General features: G+C 44.0%; 1 protein-coding gene across 3 annotated transcripts in view; it reads right to left on the reverse strand.

The window, feature by feature from the left end:
- GAN (gigaxonin) overlaps positions 1-20,720 on the reverse strand; it is a 68,265-nt gene extending 47,545 nt beyond the window's left edge. The window contains exons 1-2 of one of the 3 annotated variants that reach the window (XM_030925216.1): positions 20,394-20,714; positions 11,432-11,467 (exon numbers count right to left, since the gene is read on the reverse strand). In XM_030925216.1, coding sequence (XP_030781076.1) covers positions 11,432-11,467; positions 20,394-20,560 — 203 coding nt within the window. In that variant the 5' untranslated portion in view covers positions 20,561-20,714. Of the gene's footprint in view, positions 1-11,431; positions 11,468-19,802; positions 19,818-20,393 lie in introns of those variants that run through there. The other 2 variants (XM_030925217.1, XM_010375149.2) reach the window with 2 other exon arrangements.
- Between the last annotated feature and the right edge of the window lie 270 nt (positions 20,721-20,990).

Here is a 20,990-nt window from a genome sequence, read left to right on the forward strand (position 1 = left end):
TGGATCCAGGTCTCTGCTCCAATAATACCTCCAAAGAGCAGCCAAGGTATCCGCCATGTCTAAAACAACAAGCTTCCAACCCCCTTCCCGTGCTTTATTTTTCCATACAATGTATCACCATCTAGTAAGACGCATTTGTTTAATGTCAATATCCATGAAAATAGGGACTCTGTTTTGTTTCCTGCTCTATCCCCATACCAAATAAAATGGTACTGAACGGGCACTTGATAAGTATGAATTGACTTGATAAATGAGCACAGAGCCAGGTTAGAGAACCAGTAGATTTTAATATCGCGATGTTGGTGACTATTCTCATGTGGTTCTGTAGTCAAATGGCCACACTGTTTAGAATGGCATCATGAACTGGCTGAGCGGTTGTGAGCTTTTCTGCACTCCATCCCGCTGGTTTGTCCTCAATGAGAAGGGGATTCTTTCTCTCCATATCAACCCAGGGTGTGCTGGACAGTCAGCAGTTCAATTCAATGCTCAAATGTTCCACTATCCACAGCTGTCTGAATGTCCCCAGTGCAATAATCTGAATGGGAACTGGACTCTAGGGCTGGCTATAGGAGGAGGCTTTCATTTGGGAATAAACCTAGTTGCACGCCATCTCAGCCCGCTTCTCTGCTCTCTACTCAACATCACACGTGTCCTGCCTGGGAAGATTCAGAGATGCAACGTAGTGAAAAGTCAGGAAAGGTTTCAGGAAAATCAAGGGTTTACTGTCCAGGTATCTTCATCCCACCAACCAACAACACAGCAACGAAGGTGACGGAGACCCACCTTCACAACACAGTAACGAAGGTGACGGAGACCCACCTTCACAACGGAGGTGCAGAGGCAACTCCCAGGAGGCCACAGCCACAGTCCTATCCTTCCCCGACAGCCTCCCTTCCCCCAACTATACAACATAGGCAGATCCACAGAAACCTTTTCCATTCTCCTCCTGATATCACATCATCCACTTTGAAGAGGAAATACAATGTAGCATTTTGTATTTAGCTTTGCTCTGCATAACCATGTCCAGTTACATCTGTATCTGGAAGAAATATGAGAATAGCAATTATGTATCTTTGAGAGTCATGTGATTTGAAGAAAGGAGAAATTTATCTCAAGGAAGGTTATGTTTTCTGAAGAGAGAACATGGCAAGTGTTACTTACAAATGAAACGGGAGGGAAGACAGTGCAATGAAACTTCTGCAGAGTGTGCATGTGTTTGGGGGACAGGAAGCAGGGAAGACAGCAGTCACAGAGCACCCTGGGACTGTACACATGCACAACTATAAGTAACAACTGGACCAGGGAGGAACGCAGCCACCCCTAGAGGGAGAGCTACAAAGTGTAACCAAACCAGTGAAAACTGGATTGGTGGATAGGTGGTTTGTTTTGTGTAGCTAGCCTCCTCACTGCACCAGGTGAGATATTAGGTACTAAGTATGGATTCGGAAATAAGATCTCAACTAGTTGGTAGTCTCCGCCCTTGAGGAGCTGACAAACTTTTACTTCTAACCATAGACTTAATGTCAACAAAATGAAATGCTATGAATCATTTCTGGTTTGGATTTTAATCCAGTCATGTAAGCCTCTAGCATTATGTTTCATGATATAAAGTATCCACTGTGTTCCATAAATCCTTTACCCCCTAGGCTGCTCATAGCCTATTTCTCCCCAGTTGTCCCTAATTAGTAAACGGTACTATTTTCTACCCACCTGCTTAAGTCTAAAATTTCAGAGTCCACCTAATAAATACAGAAGGAATGACTGAGTTATAAAATAAAAGTGGAAACTAAAACTGGTGAATGCAGGTTGATGAAGAATGAGATATTTACATAATCTTGAAGTGTTGCTCCCACAAATTATTAATTATAAAAAGAAAAACAGATTAACCTAGTGGAGTCCTTTTTTTTGGGGGCGGGGGGGAATGGAGTCTTGCTCTGTTGCCCAGGCTGGAGTGGAGTGGAGTGGAGTGTGATCTCGGCTCACTGCAACCTCCACCTCTTAGGTTCAAGCGATTCTCCTACCTTAGCCTCCCAAGTAGCTGGGACTACAGGCGCGTGCCACCATGCTCGGCTTTTTTTTTTTTTTTGTATTTTTGGTAGAGATGGGGTTTCACCATGTTAGCCAGGATGATCTCGATCTTCTGACCTTGTGATCCACCAGCCTCGGCCTCCCAAAGTGCTGGGATTACAGGAGTGAGCCACTGCGCTAGGCCCTAAACCTAGAGGATACCTCTTAAATCACGTGATCAAACTGAACAATACCCATGTTGGGACAAACATCACGGGTCTCCTGATATGATGCACCGAAGAGGACATGATATCACTTCCGTGGGGTTCTTGCCAAAAATGCACCCCTCCCACCCAACTTAATTGTAAGAAACCAAGCAAACCCAAGACAAGGGATATTCTATAAAATGACCAGTACCCACCAGAAGAGCCATGGTCATGAAAGACAAGGAAAGACTGAGGAACCTCCACAGATTGGAGACCAAGGAGACAAGGCAGTTGTAAGCACTGTGGAGCAGGCATGTGCAATGTACAAGGGAGGGCAGAATCAGCTCTCGGGAGAGTGGTCACAGGAGGCTTCACAGAGGTGGCACCCAACTCGGGTTGGCTGAGCACTTGCAGGCATACTTGGAGGGAGAGCAAGTACACCAAGGAAGGGGGACAGCAAAAGCATTAGAGTAAAAGACTACATTCCCAGGTGTGAAAGTTGATCATACAAACTGGGTCATGCTAGTCACACCCAATTAAATCTGAGTCAAGGACCAGGGTAAAAAGCACTTAGGGCACATAGCTCCCGCTCCAAGAACTAACTTTTCCACAAGACCAGCTGCTGAAACAGCCTGCTGCAACCCCACAGCCAGTCTGACCTGGTAGCTTGCTGAAACGACCTGCCACATCTCTGACTAGTTTATCCACCACTGTTGCTTGCCAGTTCCTGAAAGCTTCTCTAGAGTTCATGAGTTTTCTTTTTCTTTTGTCTTTTTTTTTTGAGACAGATTTTCACTCCTGTTGCCCAGACTGAAGTGCAATGGCATGATCTTGGCTCACAGCAACCTCCGCCTCCCAGGTTCAAGAGATTCTTCTGCCTCAGCCTTCCAAGTAGCTGAGATTACAGGCATGCGCCACCATGCCCGGCTAATTTTGCATTTTTAGTAGAGACAGATTCCTCCATGTTGGTCAGGCTGGTCTCAAAGTCCCGCCCTCAGGTGATCCACCCCCCTTGACCTCCCAAAGTGCTCGGATTACAGGCACGAGCTACTGCACTCAGCCTTCCAAGAGTTTTCTTTCAGAGTATGTCCCAGTCTTCTCTTTGTTCTTCTGACACATTGAAGACCACTCAGTCTGGGCATATGTCCCAAAACGTAATTGTTGCTTCCCAAATAAACCGTTTTAAATTTAGAGATTTGCTCTATATTGTATACGACTTCAACAAAGGAATGAGAGAATGCAAGGAATTTGGCAAAGCTAGAGAGCGGAATGCAGCCATGTGTATGAGGAGACAGGGTGGGATGTGGGGAAGAGCCGTTCCTGAAGGACTTCCCACAAACAAACTTGGACTTCGCCTTGAGGGAAATGGAGCTGCTCCTTCAGAATTTGGCTTTCTTTTTTTCACCTATTGATTTTGAAACAATTTTAGATTAAAAAAAAAACTTTTTAAAAATTGTACTGAGTTCCTTCGCACCCTACAATTATCCAAATTCAGAAATTAATATTGTTACAGAACTGCTAATTAAACTATATGCTTTATTCGAGTATCACCACTTTCTCCCCACCAGTGTCCTTTCTCTGTTCTGAGATCCAATCTAGTCCCAGCCTGCAGTTAGTTGTCACGTCTCTAATTGGTGACAGTTTGTCCTTCCTTCCTTGTCTTCATGACCTTAACACTTTGATGTGCACTGGTCAATTACTTCGCATCTCGTTCCTCAACTGGGATTTGTCTTTCTTCTTTTTTTGAGACATGGTCTCTGTTGCCCAGGGTAGAATGCAGTGATACGAGCACAGCTCACTGCAGCCTCAAACTTCCAGGCTCAAGTGATCCTCCTCCCTCAGCCTTCTGAGTGGCTGGGGCTACAGGTATGCGCCACCATGCCTGACTAATTTTTAAAGTTTTTGTAAAGATGGGGTCTTGCTATGTTACCCAGGTTGGTCTAGACTCCTGGGCTTCAGCAGCCCTCCTGCTTCAGCCTCATATACCTGCCAGGATTACAGGCGTGAGCCACCGTGCTTGTCCTGTTTAACTTCCCATAATTCCACTGAGGTTATGCGTTTTAGCAGACACACTACAGAAATGACCCTGCGCCCTTGTCTGTACCATATCAGGGAGGGCACGATATTGCTGTGTCTTGTTACTAGTGATGCTGACGTTTGTCACTTGGTTAAGGCGGTGCCTGTCGGGTTCTCCACTGTTAAGTTATAATCTTTCCCTGTGTAAGGGGAAAATTATGTATTTGAGAATACATAAATATCTTTTTCTCCTCAAAATCTCACCCTTTTTGTAGCCATCAGTAGATCTTGTCCGCTATAATAACTGTGGCATTTCAATGATGATTTCTATCCTCTGTTCCTTCTACATATACACACTGAAATCCTTTTATAAGAAAGACCCATCTCCTCTCCTCCATTTATTAGTTTATTCATCCATTTATTCATTTATCCATGCAAAGGCACATGGGTGTTTATCTTATTCTCTGGAGTAGAATGCAATGTTATATTGTTATTTATTTTCTTGCTCACATTGCTGAAGCGCTGGCCTCCGGGAGTCCCTTCCGGGTGGCTCCTGTGCCCTGCACAAAGCCTCTGTCTTCTGAGTTCCTCAGTGCTTTCTGGCACAAAATGCTCCAGCCTCTTTGTGTCTTTTTCCTGCCCCAGCACTGAATCAGCCACGTCTCTGGAGATTAGAGTTTTAAACATTATCCAATTATATTCTAGAAACACCACTCAGGCGGCAGCAGTGTGGAGACTGATGGGGGCTGAGCAGGGAGGCAGACAGACCAGTGAGAGGTCCTGCCACAAGTCAGAACTGATGGAAGCTGGCACTTGAGCATGGGCAGGGCCAGTGGCAATGGTGAAGAGGAGACAGATTCCCGAGATCTGAGAGGTAGAAACGAGAGGTATGGGCATCAATTAGATGCTGAGAGTGAGGGAGGTGGTGGTATCTCTGCTGCCTCCTAGATTTCTCCTGGGGAGTCTGGTAGTATATTAACCCACGAAGTCAATGGAGTACAGCCCACTGGCGGGGGAAGGGAGCTAGGCTGACTGGGTTTAAGGTGGCCATGTAGCGGGCTTGGTATCAGCGGGTGTGGGGCTCAGGACAGAGGTCAAGGCAGTAGCATCTCTGGGGTAGATGAGATCACCATGGGAGAGTGCAGGGTGAGGATGGAATCTTATGCCTAATCAAGGAATAGGGACAGATGAGGAGGAGAGCTAGAAAAGCAAGCTGTGGGCAACATGGGACAAAAAGTGCCATAGAAGCCTTGGGAGACTGAGTATCAACAAAATGTATTAACAAAAAGATTTAACAGTGATAAATACAGCAGACAGGTCAAGATAAACACATTTTCACTTGATTTGGCAATTATACATTGCAATTTTTTAAAGAACAGTTTTAATGGAGTCGTAAGACATAAGCCTAACTGCAGACTGAACAAAAACCAGGAGCCAAGACTGTGCACAAGATAGAGATATTATTCTTTCAAGAAGCCTGGTTGCAAGGTCAGGGAAATTATGCACTTGTTAGAAGAGGATGCGGAGTCTGTTTGCTTTTTTTCTTTTTTTCCAATATAAGTAGAGAGTTTATTTGGCCACATTTGAGGGCTACAACCCAGGAACACCGATTCCAGTTGCCCTGAATGAATCTATGCTTCCTCGGTTTGCTTTTAACAGATGCGTTTGTTCAACATTTGCACATCTCCTACATGCCAGGCATTGGAAAAGATGAGCAGACTTTTCTGCTGGGGCAAAGAATCCAGAAGAGAAGGAAAAAACATAGAGGAGAAGGAAGAGAATAAACAACAGGAGAAAAAGGGTGGAGGAACAGGGGATGAGACAGTCAGGGAGGATAGGCCTTGACTATCAATCTTTGCTCTACAGAAGATTGGCATATAAATCATCATTAGGTCTAATTAGCATTTTAAACATGATCTTCAGAGTTACAAGATTTTATGCCCAGATTTTTAAAAATCTAATACTGTAGATGAAAGGGTGACAAATTACAACCTGCTGCCTGTTTAGCCATGGAGATAGAAATGGTTGTTATATTTTTAAAAGGCTGTTAAAACAAAAACAAAGAAGAATATGTGACCAAGACCACATGTGGCTTGCAAAGCACAAAATTATTTCTGACCCTTCAGAGAAAAAGTCTGCTAATCCCTGCTCTGAATATTTTTACAATAGCAAACACACAACATTTAAAAATCCAGTCTAACAGATTTGTGAAATAACAATTTTTGAGAAATCATTTCCAAAAGTGATGAAGTAATAGTGATAGATCTAAAAAACTGGTGACAGATCTAAAAAAAAACATAAGTAAGATACACACTGCTAGGGTCTTTATATGATAAGACAGTTTTCCTGGACAGTAACCCGGCTTCACGTAACAAACAACAAATCTGTTTCTATCTTCAGACCTGGGATATAGTCTCTAAGTAGGTTTACCTGTACTCACAAAAAATACAAAAAGAATCCAAACTCTTTTTCTGATTTGTTTATGGTGTCACCATTCAGAAGGAAAAAACCCTACAAATTAAATGGCAAACAGAATGACATTTCTGCAGCATGTAATATGAAATAGTAATATGTCATAACAGTTATTAAAAATGACAACTATGGCCGGGCGCAGCGGCTCACGCCTGTCATCCCAGCACTGTGGGAGGCCGAGACGGGCGGATCACGAGGTCAGGAGATCGAGACCATCCTGGCTAACACGGTGAAACCCCCTCTCTACTAAAAATACAAAAAACTAGCCGGGCGCGGCGGCTCACGCCTGTCATCCCAGCACTGTGGGAGGCCGAGACGGGCGGATCACGAGGTCAGGAGATCGAGACCATCCTGGCTAACACGGTGAAACCCCGTCTCTACTAAAAACTATAAAAAACTAGCCGGGCGACGTGGCGGCGCCTGTAGTCCCAGCTACCCGGGAGGCTGAGGCAGGAGAATGGCGTGAACCCGGGAGGCGGAGCTTGCAGTGAGCTGAGATCCGGCCACTGCACTCCAGCCTGGGCGACAGAGCGAGACTCCGTCTCAAAAAAAAAAAAAAAAAAAAAAAAGAAAAAAAAAAAAATGACAACTATGGGCATTACATTCAGATACGAGAGAGATATAAAATGAATTCCAGTAAAAAGATGAACCGTAAATAACATGTAAATATAGATTTCAACTACTTCCACTGTAACTATACATTAAGTACACTGTTCAGAAATTGAGGGCAACATAAATTAAGCTCCAACGTAACTTCCCATTTTTCTGTGTGTATAAAATAGATTTTAAAAATGTAAATCCAGTTCATGTAATTTTGAAAGTAAAGCAGTCAATAAAATTTTTCTCTTATAAGACAAGTTTTGAAAATGTATTTTAAAATTTTAAGATTTCAAAGACGATTAAAACGATGATGTAGCAACTTGTGAAGCCAAGAAATTCTGCTTGAATGAAACAAGCCTGATTCCTTGTTCTGGTCACACCCTGACCTTTTGGAAAGGTACATAAAAGAAAGGCATTCATGCCACAACCTGTCACACAGTTCTAGATTTTCTACTTTGGTGTTCTATTTCAGAGGCTATTCAGAGGCTCTTTCTACCCAACCTTAAGACGCCATGCAAATGAGCATCTCAAGAACAAGTCCCTTCACTTTGGGGGTACTCTCATAAGTCTCCCCTATCTAAATAAAAATGGGCTCATCTGGTTTTTTTTTTTTTTTTTTTTTTTTTTTTGCCACAGTACACAAGCGGCACTTTAAATACCATAGGAGCTCCATATTTCAGAAGCGAGTTCACGTTTCTACTCACTTTCCATTTTCTCTTTCCCAATGTAGAGAGTTACAAGGAAGATAAAATGTTATGCCTTTTCAAAGAAAGTAGACCTCCTAAATAAATCCAAAAGGAAGGCAAGAATTCATGTGAATTTATCATTGTCTTTGTACTCGTCCTTTTTGTGTAGTTCAAACCGAGGCATTAAGTGAGTGTTAAGACACTGCCTCCTTTTCCCTTTTTTAGAAAGCAGATAGTGGGTGTAGGGGAAACAAAAACTACAGCCCCCAACACACCCCTCCAGTTCCCTTTAATAAAAGAGAGGCAGCTCCAGGATGAACTTCCCATTAGCATCTTTAAGCTCCGTCTGAAAACCACCTTTTTGCATCTGGCGCCTCCTTAATTTATAATCCACTGCTATAAACTTCTCCAAACAACTTGAAGCTGAAAATGCCTTCCAAAATGTTGTCAAGGAAATGAATGCTTCTCAATTAATTCTTTAGTCATGTTGAGACAAAACGCTCTCTCATCGGAGCTACTCTTTCTGAATAAAGAATTCGGTCTCTTCTTCTCCCAGCTTTCTTGGCATCAGAAATTGAAATCGTGGGAGCTGACCATGCCATCTAAAACACTCCAAAATTAAGACTCTAAACTGTTGTAAAATGGTTTATTCTGTCCCTTTGCCCTACCCCACAAACGTATTCAGCTACATACTAAAATGTTACGGCAGAAAGTTCAACCTTACTTGGAAGTAGTATATTCAGCATCCTGAACTCTGACCTTTTACTTTCTCGGCAGGACAGTCATGCACCATGTAACAACATTTCAGTCCGTGATGGATAGCATATACAACAGTGGACCCGTAAGATTATCGTACCGTATTTCTACTGTGGCTTTTCTATGTTTAGATACACAAAATATGCTTACTGCTGTGTTAAAACTGCCTACAGTGTTCAGTACAGTCACATGCTGTATAGGTCTGTGGCCTGGGAGCAACAGACTACACCAGATAGTCCAGGTGTGTAGTAGGCTATGCCCTCTAGGTTTGTACACTCTGTGATGTTCGAACAGTGACAAAATTGCCCCATGATGTATTTCTCAGAATGTATTGGTGCCATTAAGCAATGCTGACTGTACATACATATCACAGACAACTCAATTATCTTTTTTTTTTTTTTGAGACGGAGTTTCACTCTTGTTGCCCAGGCTAGAATGTAACAGTGCGATCTCGGCTCACTGCAACCTCCGCCTCCCGGGTTCAAACACTTCTCCTACCTCTTGTTGCCCAGGCTAGAATGTAACAGTGCGATCTCGGCTCACTGCAACCTCCGCCTCCCGGGTTCAAACACTTCTCCTACCTCAGCCTCCCGAGTAGCTGGGATTACAGGCATGTGCCACCACGCCCGGCTAATTTCTTTTTTGTATTTTTAGTAGAGACGGTGTTTCTCCATGCTGGTCAGGCTGGTCTCGAAATCCCGACCTCAGTTGATCCGCCCGCCTCAGCCTCCCAAAGTGCTGGGATTATAGGCGTGAGCCACGGCACCCAGCCAACTCAATTATCTTACATACGAAAGTTCTACTTACGGATTGAGTGCCCCAGGCCCTGGACATAAAAGATGATGGGCTTGAAAATTACCCAGTCCATATGTCTACCGGTTTTCCACACTAAATGAAAGGCGATGATGCACGCCTTGCTGGAGGCACACAGCATGAACTAAAGGAGCCTGCTGGAGGGAGTGATTATTTGGCAGAGTTGGAAACATCTTATAGAGAAAGGGATAGTTGAACCGGGCCTTGAAGGATGAATATGAAATTATCTGCCAAGCAAGAGTAGGAAGTCAAGAAAGGCAGAGAGACAAGAAACACATGCAGAAAGCAAAACATATTCACAGACAGGTGAAGTACTCTGCAGAGCTGTCAAGGACTAGAAGAATATAATTAAGGTGTTTAAACAGCAATGTTAACTCAAATTCAACACATCTAAGACAGACTGGTATCTCTGCCACTTTCCCTAGGCAGCCAGGCTCAAAACCTGCTGTCTCTTCTTTTTTCTTCATTCTTAGTTCTCATGTTCAATTAGCAATCAGTTGATTTCCTCCCTAATTCTAAAGACCCACTGCCACCGTGGTGCCTAGGACACTGTCCCAGTGTGCTGCTCTCAATCGGTCTAGTAGCTCTATGTTCATCCCTTCCTGGTCCTGTAGATACACAGCAACTAAATACCTTCTTAAAGTAGGGCTTCAGCATAGTACTAGTCTTTCATGATTACCAACTGATGATAAAGTAAAAATCTAAACCAATAACCCGGCATGCTAGAATATGTCTTACCTTCCTCCCAGCCACTGTTTCTATTCACTACCCCGAACATGTGCCTGATGTGCCTGCATTTATCCTTTGTTCTGCCTCAATGGCCCTGCTGTCCCCTTTCACCCACCCTACTCCTACTCATCCTCTCCAAGGCTGTGTTCAAATACCATTTCCTCCATACGTGATCGCCCAAGTAGTTCTTCCCTTCACAATTCCTACAGCTAGAAATATCTATATAATTAAAATAGCTTTTGTTCTATACTTTGCTTTTTCAAAACTATGCTGTAAAACTTGAGAGTAGACTCTGTATGTCACTAATCTTTCTAAACTGTCTAGACTTTACTGCCCACAGTAAGTGTGATGAACATCATCTGTTGGTGACGATGAAGAAGCCGACAGCATGCCTGGGAGCCATCCTTGGCTGCGAGCCATCCCTGGTCTGCCCTTTTCCTCATCAACATGTCCTGGTGCCAAATGTCTGTAATCCAGCTGCTGTGTCCACCTCCACTACCAAACCCTGGCCCAGGCCATCCACTTTCCATTTGAACAACTGCAGTGCCTGCTGAAATGGCCACTGATTCCACTCTTGGCTTTTATAGAGCACACCCAGCAGCACTGCATTGGAGTGACTTTAAAACAATGTACAAACAAGATGCTATATTCCTCTTTTAAAATACATCACCACCCATCTATAGCCCCTGAGAAAAAGCCTAAATTCTCTATCAGACTCAACTATGCCATACATTGCATTTTTGTCCCTTTCTCACACCCCATCTCCTCCCCAGCCAGCCCCACATGGCAGCAGAAGTTTCATCTTCTTTGGAAGCAGTCTAAATGCCAGCTCTAACTCAGGGACCACAGGCCTTCCCAGCCTCTAATCTGTGTCAATGCCATCCCACCCTTTCCTCACCACTCCCAGGTATGTGATGTTCTGTTCCCAGAGAGGCCTGACCTGGTCCTGGTGCCACCCCTGGTCCTGGTGCCTCCCCCTGCTCTTCTCGTGCCTAGGCCTCCTCCTTCCTCAGATCTCAGCTTCAATGGCACCACCTTGGAGCAGGGATCCCATCACCCAGGCCACAGCAGCAGCCACACCCATCCTCTGTGGACTTCCTTCAGCGCACTCATATGACTTTGTAATTAGACCTCTTTACCACTCACCTTCCCAGGCAGCCCCCATGGATGCTGGCACCCCATCTAGAAAGGTCAATAAACAAACGAGCAAATTAGAGAGGCTTAGCCAAGAACTGATGTTCTCTACTTAAAGAAAGTCGTTTCTGTAAATGTGATTAATTGGGGTAACTACTATAATAGTAAATGGTCAAATCAGCCAATTAAATTCTTTTAGGGCAGACTATCAGAAGTGTCTACTCTGATAAACACAGCAAATCTATTCTCTGCTCATTCTTGAGATTCTGAAACTACCCATAACACAGGGATGGTCTAAAAAAAAATAAGTGAAATCAAACATAATCTTTAAATCTTTAGTTTTATGTTTATTTCCTTCTCCGGCCCCACAGAGATAGAAAAATAAATAGACTGACATAGGTCTCCACATACTGTGTTAGTTTTGATACTCTTTGTGGGAGATGACTGAATACATGCTCCAGTGGCAGGCAGTACAAGAGGATGGAATCCCGGAAGGCGCAATCCTCTGTAACTGACTGAAATGGAGGCTCCAGGAGGGCAGTGGCCTTGCCAGTTGGTTGCCGCCATCTTGCTAGTACACAGCCACTGCTGAGATGTCTCGAGTTATCTCCTCTGCACGTGTTGAACGGCTACACCTGTAATCAACTCCCTAAACAACACCCTAATTACATATAAGGCCCCTTTACTGTGAAGAAACAATGCACAGTATATCTCAGTAACCTTCGACAATGCTAATTCGAACTGTAATCTACTGTTGGTAAACACATCCCCACAGCATATGGGTTAAGGCAGTGATGGCATTTCTTAAGGATGTCCCAAGACCTGTGATGACGGGGAATATTTTCATAACCCCTTTTCTAATCACTATGAAAGAAGCCTGTAAATAAAGGAAATGGTAACTTCTTTTGCTCATGCCTCCCACTCAGGGGGTGATAAAAATGAGATGTCCATTCCTTTCCTACCAACAGCAGGGGTTATAACTTTTAGGCGGGAAATAAAGTTGATAGCTGTGGTAGCACAAGACAGTAGCTGTTAAGGAGCTCAAGCAGGAGAACAAACCAACCCACCAAAAATCCCGAGAGAAGTCTCTCATCTGTTATAGTAAGTGTCAAATCCCTGCACCAACTTTCATGTAAGAAGAAGAGAAGCTAGAAGTTGTGGGAAACTATTCCCTTGACTAACCAAATGGAAGACTATATAATTAGCCAATGGGTCCTGCTGGCTTCCAGCTCCATCACTGAAGTATACCGGGGGCTGTGGTATGGGGAGGAGAATGGCAAACACGCGTATCAGGGGCCTTTCTAAGGATTTTCATTGTCCTTCAAAATCCCACTGTCCTTAAACTTCTGGCTTCATTTCTAGCGAATGTTCTCTGTGGGTTAGAAAAGACTCATATCAAACTCACAGCCTAAATGTAAGGTTTCAGTATGAAGTGTCTTACAATTCAGGGACTGATCAATATAAACAATTTAAGTAACAAAAGTGCAAATATTTTGAGCTCAGTAATACTAAACAATTTACTATTATTCAGAGGCGTAGGCAGTTGTTACTGATGAATGCTAATATGACCATAAAACTACGTTTCAAAATGTATGTACTCATATTAATACGTTACCATAAAAATCACAAGCATCAAATGGTCTTTAAAATTGTTCTTAAAAACAGAAACACTTTGTAGTTGAGAGAACCACAAAATATCTACGAGCAAAAATATACATTTAAGTTTCTATAAAAACTCAACTTCAAAAAAACCCCAAAGATATTTAATTGATCTATATTCCATTATTCAACAGTCAACTTTTAAAAACTAGTCCTCCCATCTTCCATTTATGATATGCATTGGCATATCTAGGGCTTTACTGGCAGAAAGCCCTCTAGGCTTTACTCTACTGAAATGGAGGGCAGTGGCCTTGCCAGTTGCTTGCCATCATCTTGCTAGTACCTACCCGCTGCTGAGATGTCTTATCTCCTGTGTATGTGGTGAACACTGGAGATAACTAAGAAAACATTTCGCCAATATCTTATTTTCCCTAAGAATCCCATTTTTCTAATTTATTTGAACAGAGGAAAAGTCCAAATCCCTTCACTATAATAGCAAACGGCAAAGCACTACGTATTTCTATTTCGCAGTATTTCTGTAACAATTTTATAAGAAATTAGGGCATTCACCATTTATTCCCAGAGAGAAATGGATGCAGCAAACATCTGACCATCATTCTATGGCTAAGTCACTCTTTGGCCCTAAGTACTTAGGAAGATGATTTAACTCTGCTCTTCCGAGCACCAGGATCAGGAACTCTGGCAGAGTGTCCGGGCATCTAGTTGGACATAGAATCTTTATCCTCCACAGAGCCAGAGCTGCCACCTTTACCTGAGCCTTTGATTTCCTTCCTTCTTTGGATTCATTGTGGCTTAGGAGGCAGAGAACCCACGGGAAGCACTCAAATGCAAGGTCGCAACCATAGTCTGCCACTTGTCACACCCCACACCCCCGCATCTCCACCCTTAACCCAGAATTCAAACTCACAAATCATTCATTTATATTACAGCTTTAGTACACAAAATGATAGTCTTGTATCTTTCAGAAGGATGATGCAACCCTGTGAAGAACTTACTGCATGGCACTCAGAGGCCAAAGGAACCCTTATTCGTCCTAATTATGTTTTCTTTACAAATTATAAATAGATTTTAAGTCCCACTTTGATATCATAAGAACTCATTAACACTTTAAACAATGGATAAGGCAGTTTTATAAACTGGATGCTTAGTTGGTATCATCCAAATATAAATCCTAAGGAACCAGAATTTCTATGTGGAAGAGCATTTTACTTCAATCCTAAATTATGTAACAAAAACTAATTTAAGAACATTGAAGGAGACGTCACAGGAGAAAATGCGAACTATAAGAAGAGGCAGAAGTAAAAACAGTATAGGTAAACGAGTGAGGACTTATCCACTAGAGAAATTAACCAGATAGGTTTTACTCCTATTACATTACTATTACTCACACTAACAATCCTCGGGGAAGTTCTACGATAAATCTGAACACCCCACACTTCCCTTTATGCTAGAGTCATTAGTCTAACAAGAATTTTATTGATTTGTTTCATCATTTGAAACCTTCCAAAAACCTCCCAGAATTAGAACATCTACTGCTACCAATAGTGACAACCACTGTGTTATATAAAATAAACAAATACCTTTACACTGACATGAGTAATCTGTGTTAAACTGAAATTTACAAGTGCTTAGTTTCCTTAGAAGCCTGGATAAAATATGTCTTTGATCTTCTGAAACTGAACATAGTTATTATCACTTTTGAAAAACCCAGTAAGAACAGGGTTTAATCAAACAAGGTTGTGATTACAAAAAAGAAAAAAGGAAAAAAAGAAAAGGAAAATCACTGAGAACCATTCAACTATCAAGACCTTCTGGACAAATTTCATCTTCTGAACAGCTGTTAGGAATGCCTTATAGTAAGTAGATAAAAACAAAGTCTAGATTCCTTAAAAGAGACTCAGGCCCAGCTTATTTTCCATCACCATAAGAGTACAAGAAATAGGTAATGTCAATTTGATTTTAAGAAGGCTCAGGATTTGAAAAGAGACTCAGAAATTGGAGCTTCTAACCCCTGAGCACTAAGACACTTCACAGGTTACAATCACTATTCAAGATCTTATGACAATCATTCGGGAGCTGCTATGGAAGACTATCAACTCAAAGCACAAGTGGAGAAAAGATTATGAAAATATTGTAAAGTAAGCAAAACATTATTAACTGAGTATTACTGTGAAATCACTTTGCTTCACAGCCAGACTTTCATTACCAGGGAACACTTAGTGGATGCTGCTGCCTCGGTAGTGTATTCTCAGCATTAACAGGGAAGCAGAGAATCTAATAAGAGGCTGTGCAGTTATTCATATAAATTAATCAAGAAAAGTAAACTGGGAATGAAAAGCAGGCTCTGCACACACCACATAGTACTCATGGACTTTAGTGCCCATGTGACATTAAACTACAGTGTATGTCTCAGATATTCAAAATAATAATAATGTCCATGTTACTATGAAACTTGGACCTCCTACAGAGATCATGTTAGTTTCCTTAAGTAGTTTCATCAGCATCATCTATGAGTCAAACTTCATATTTAAATGGCAAAACAGGCTCATCAATAATTAAGCCTTGGAACATACCCAGATTAACAGCATAACATAAATGCTTGTTGCGATACAACTCTACAGGCCTGGATTTATACAACGGAATACCCAATAAAGTTCTATATGACAGGGGAAGAGAAATGCTTTAACATTAACATAAAACAAAACTTTAAATGATACAATAAAGCTATAAAAACAGAAACAGGTCCTCCTCCTCACAACACATACACACGAGGCAAAACAAAAATAGCACAGAGCTACATAACTTAGACTTAAAGGGGATTTGCTGTCCATGTAGCCCAACACCTCAATTCACAGATAAGGAAGCCAGAGCCCAGAAAAGTTGCTCACGATGACCTAGGCTGGATTTGAGGCCCAATGTCTCACTCTATCCTCACTAGACCTCAAAAAATAAGAGGGAGGAAAAAAAGCCATTTACATTCTTAGCTGACTCATCAAAGGATCTAAAAATCTTAGGAATCTTTTTCTCTTTTTCTCTCCAGGAGTGAAAGCTAAACAAACTTTTGTTGCAATAGGTTTCAAGAAAACCCTAAATTTTACAAGTGAACACAGGACTGGGAACCTGTACAGAGCCACCACAATGTCATAGCAGTTCACTTTCAAATCCTTTTCACGTACATTACTCCCCAAGAACCACAGCTCAGGAGAGAAATGGGTCTGAACTTTGCATCAGATCAATGGGACTGTGCCAGAATCGGAAGAGCCTCAGACATGAAGCAGAGCAAACTGTAATACTCAAAAGAAAAACAAATTTCCTGCAAGCCCCAGGGAGCTTTCCCCAGAAGGTCTCAGAGTTGCCGAGAAAGGAAAGATTCTGTGGGTGCTTATGACTACGAATTCAGTTTTGCCATTCTTATAAAGGTTGTTAGCTACTTTTTTTTTTTTTTTTAACTTAAGAGACAGGGTCTCGCTCTGTCGCCCAGACAGGCTGCAGTGCAGTGGTAGTCATAGCTCACTGCATCCTGGAACTCCTGGGGTCAAGGGATCCTCCTGCCTCAGCCTCCCAAAGTGCTGTAATTACAGCCATGAGCCACTGTGCCCAGCCTGTCGACTACTTTTGGTTTAGTTTCCCCAACAAACCAAAGAGAAAATCTCACCCAGGAACCAAAAGGAGGAAACGCTTTGGGAAAGGAGCATGTTGGGAAAGGGGCATGCATGCCATTTACTGAGTTGAGGGACCGCAGGAGGTCCTGCCTCCTTCCTGGAGCAGCTGCACCCTAGGGCTGCATGACACATGCTCTCTCTACATAACCTGGGAATGCCAGTCCTCTGTGAGCTGATCATGAAGGTGTGCTGCCAAAGTTGAGTTTTCTGGCTTTTTCCTTTTATATTTAAAATCTTTCTAATATGGTATGATTGTTAAGGGAGTCAGCAGGAAAAACAAAAGCTAAAAGATAAAGTAGAGTAAAGATAAGATAAAGTAGAGTAAAAGATTAAACCAGTAAGTCAAAAGACTTTTCCATACTAAGTAGACAGTATGCCAAACAAAGTTACTTTAATTCCCAGTGTGACAGAGTTGGACTGGCTCCCTTTGTTGGGCACATAGTAAGCAACAGATAATACTGCTCCTATTTTTTATGTATATGATTTATTACTGTAGACACTGGGTCTATGTTGCCCAGGCTAGTCTCGAACTCCTGGCCTCAAACGGTCCTCCCACCTCCACCTCTCACAATGCTAGGATTACAGGTGTGAGCTACCATGCCAGGTCATAACATTGCTTCTAAACCATAGAATCACACCAGCACTTATGTCAGTTACCAACACTAGGCCAAATACAGACATTAAACAAAACCAGAATTTTATTAAACTTCAGAGATCACCGAACTTCTGAACATCCAGTTCACAGATTAATGACATCACAGATCTAAATGCTTAAGTTTCAAAAGGGAAAGATAAGAAACATCAAGTTCTAGAATACATAAATACATTTTGTTTCAATATAATTCTCTAAAGGGCGGTTCAAACAAAACAAATACATTATAAAAGCCTAATATTACTGGTATTAAAATTACCAGTAAAAATAAAAAATTAAATTTATTTCTAGTTAGTAATACAGATTCGTCAAATTACTTTGAAACACCTTTGAAATTGATAATTTTAAAAAAATCCCAAGACATTCTAACACTTCAATAGCCAAATAAACTTTAAGCAATTAATCTGTCACTGATGAAACACGTATTGACTGACTCATGTTTACCTACAAAATGTAAAAAAAAAATCTGCCTTACCTTTAAAGATGGTTGAAAATGGAAACCAAAATGAGACAGTATGTAAAAGTGCTTGATAAGCATTTTAATTATAAGATATTGTAAGCCAGCTAACAGGGTTTACATAGAACAGTGAAATACAAGTGATGCTCTAACTTGGTAGGGTAAGAGTAGTTAGGAGGCTAGGTGCAATTAATTTGGAGTCTAATCCTAGTTCAACCATTAAGTACTAATAATCTCATAACACAAGTCACTAATGTCCACTGAGCCCCTATTTTCTTATGTAGAAAGTGAAAGAACTGGACTAGAGATATTTCCTAATTCAATGGGTACTACCTTTGAAAACCTGGGAACAGACCTATTATGTGTCAAAACACTAGTACATATTTCTTCACAGGTGGGTCAGTGATTAAATGAGAAAACTCATTTTTATCCCTCACTCATCAGATTAGTGAGCTGAAGCCTTGTCATCTAGCAGCAACTCACAGCTAATATGAGTAAAAGCTGGAAGCACAAAGCTAGTCTTCAAACTCTGAGCCCAGTGCGTTTCTCAATTAGGTATAACTCAGTGTCTACTATGAAAATGTAATGGAGTCAATTTTCTAACGTCCGAATTTGCTGTGGTAGAAAGAAAGGCAGTCATTCATTCAATACATTAACTGATAGGCACTGTTCTTTCTGGGTGCAAAGAGTAAAGCAGTGAATAAAAGAAAACACCGCCGGGTGCCATGGCTCACGCCTGTAATCCCAGCACTTTGGGAGGCCGAGGAGGGCGGATCACGAGGTCAGGAGTTCGAGACCAGCCTGGTCAACATGGTAAAACCCCGTCTCTACTAAAAATACAAAAATTATCCGGGCGTGGTAGTGGGCGTTTACAATCCCAGCTACTCGGGAGGCTGAGGCAGGAGAATCGCTTGAAACTGGAAGGCGGAGGTTGCAGTGAGCCGATATCACACCACTGCACTCCAGCCTGGGCGAAAGAGTGAAACGCCGTTTCAAAAAACAAAACACCACGACCTCACAGAGCTCACATTGTGGTTGGGAAAGACCACCAACGTAAATGTGTAAAATATGGGGTACATCATAGTGGTAAGTGCTATGGAGAAAAATGAACAAGGATAGCAAGCAAGGATAAGGCGATTTGCAATTTACTTCTTTTAAGCCAAACGGATGCCATTTAAATAACTATAACAATAACGCATCTAAAGTAGTTGTTTTCAGCATTTTCCCAAACAGGGAAGACTGGTCTGCTGACTCCAATTTGAGATTGGTTGCTCAAACCTCTGAACTGCCAGCTAGAAGCTGTCTGTCACATTAGCAATCCCAATTCTGTACTAATGATGATACCCCAGCCTCCACTCCTGCCCCCCCACCACTCCACACCCCCCACCGCCAAAGAACGCAAATGGATTTATAAAACAAATCCAGGAGAAACCAGAAGTTACAAGAGCACTTGAACTGCTTCTAAGTTAGCACAAATGTCTCCCCAATGCAAAGGTTAAAGTGCAGCGTTTGTGGTGGTTTTGCTGGGACAAAGCGCTAAGAATACACATCATTTTGCTTTTTCTGACCTGTCAATTGTAGTGATATTCTCTACCACTAGCCTATATTTAACCAGCTTACTGGGCAGTTTCTCCAGTTTTTAGCATTCCCCTCTTCCCTTTTATTAAAACAGCAACCTAGTTTGCATGAAGGTTGCTAAAAGAAAAGATAGCCTCCTGCAAGATCTGATATACTTGTATAAGCACTGTCTTATCAACCTTTTAATTAACCTGGTTAGTTGAGTTGGCAAATCAGGTTAAGCTTTGCTTTACTAAAGTATTAAAATGCCCTTAGTCGCAAGGCTCTCACGGTCCTCGGGTTGTAACCGCATCCTGAGAATTCGCCACAGTTTACTTCAACATGTAACTCTTCTTTTAAACAGTTACCCGAAAGGAGCGGAAAAGACACGTTTGGCAAGCAGAAGAATTTCGCCCGGGGGATCGGACTACCAACCCAAGGAGAACTTCGAGAGGGTTTTCTCTGCCAGCACCCCGCGAGGCGCTGTCGGTCCGGCCTCCCAGCGGGCAGGGCGCTCCCGGCCGGGTTGGTGGCGCCGGCCCAGCCCCCGAGCGTGAATTCGGAGGCGACCGGCCGGCGAACTTCAGCTGGGACCCCGGGCCCGGCCAGGGCGAGGGGCCGACTCTTCCCCAGCGCGGCCTCGCCCAGCCCGCAGGTGCGGGTCCCGGCCGGCCCAGGACGGGGTCTGGGGGCTTCCGGGTCTCTGAGGCCGGGCGTCCGCCGCCGCAGTGGGAACCGGGAGGGACAGGGCGGGGGATCGCGGCCCGGGTCCGGGGACAACTCCGAGGGGCGCGGGGGTCCCGTGGGGAGCGCGGGCCCGGAAGGCACAGAGGCCGCCCGTGGGACGCGGTCAGCGGGGCCGGGTTCCGGCGCGTGCCGGGAGGGACGCCACGCCAACGGTGACGCGGGGACCCCTGCGCCGGGGACAGGGGACAGGGTCTGGGGGCCACGCCCGGCCCGGCCGCCCCGCCTCCGGCTCCGGGCAGCAACGCCGCACCCGCCCGCCCGCCGCGGCCCCCTCCCCACCTGATGTAGGGGCTGGCCGCCGCCAGGATGTTCTTCTGCACTGGGATCTCCTCCCCGTCGAGGACCAGGTGCGCGTCGCAGAAGCGGGACTCCTCGCGGAAAGAGCTGAGCGCTCGCAGCAGACGCGCGGCGTGCTGAGGGTCAGACACGGCACTGCCCTCAGCCATCGCGGCGCCCGCTCCTCTGCCTGCGGGTCCGGCTCCCGACACCGCCCGGCCGGACCCCTCCAGCCGCCGAGTCCCGCGCGCGCGCCCGCCCGGCCCGGCTCTCCGCGCTCTGAGCAGAAGCTGGAGCCCCCAGAACGCGCCTGTGCCATCCGCGGCGCGCTGGGCCGGCGCCTTTAAGAAGCCGCGTCATGAAGTCATTTTTCCGCGACGCCCCCGCACCGTCGCTCCCCGCCCTCTCGCCCGCCGCTGGAGGCAGCCAATCAGAAGCCTCCTTCCTCCGCCCGCGTGACCAGCTCCGCCTGGGTGCAGCGGAAGGCGTAGAGGGATGAGGTAGGTCCCTGCGGCGGTGGAGGGATGTGCGGGCGGGCTAGGATTCTGTGGTTGAGCCTGTGGCCTCTGGAGCCGCGAGTTTGAATCCTGGTTGCAGCTC

This window comes from Rhinopithecus roxellana, chromosome 20 (assembly GCF_007565055.1).
Source record: "Rhinopithecus roxellana isolate Shanxi Qingling chromosome 20, ASM756505v1, whole genome shotgun sequence".
Taxonomy (NCBI): Eukaryota; Metazoa; Chordata; class Mammalia; order Primates; family Cercopithecidae; genus Rhinopithecus; species Rhinopithecus roxellana.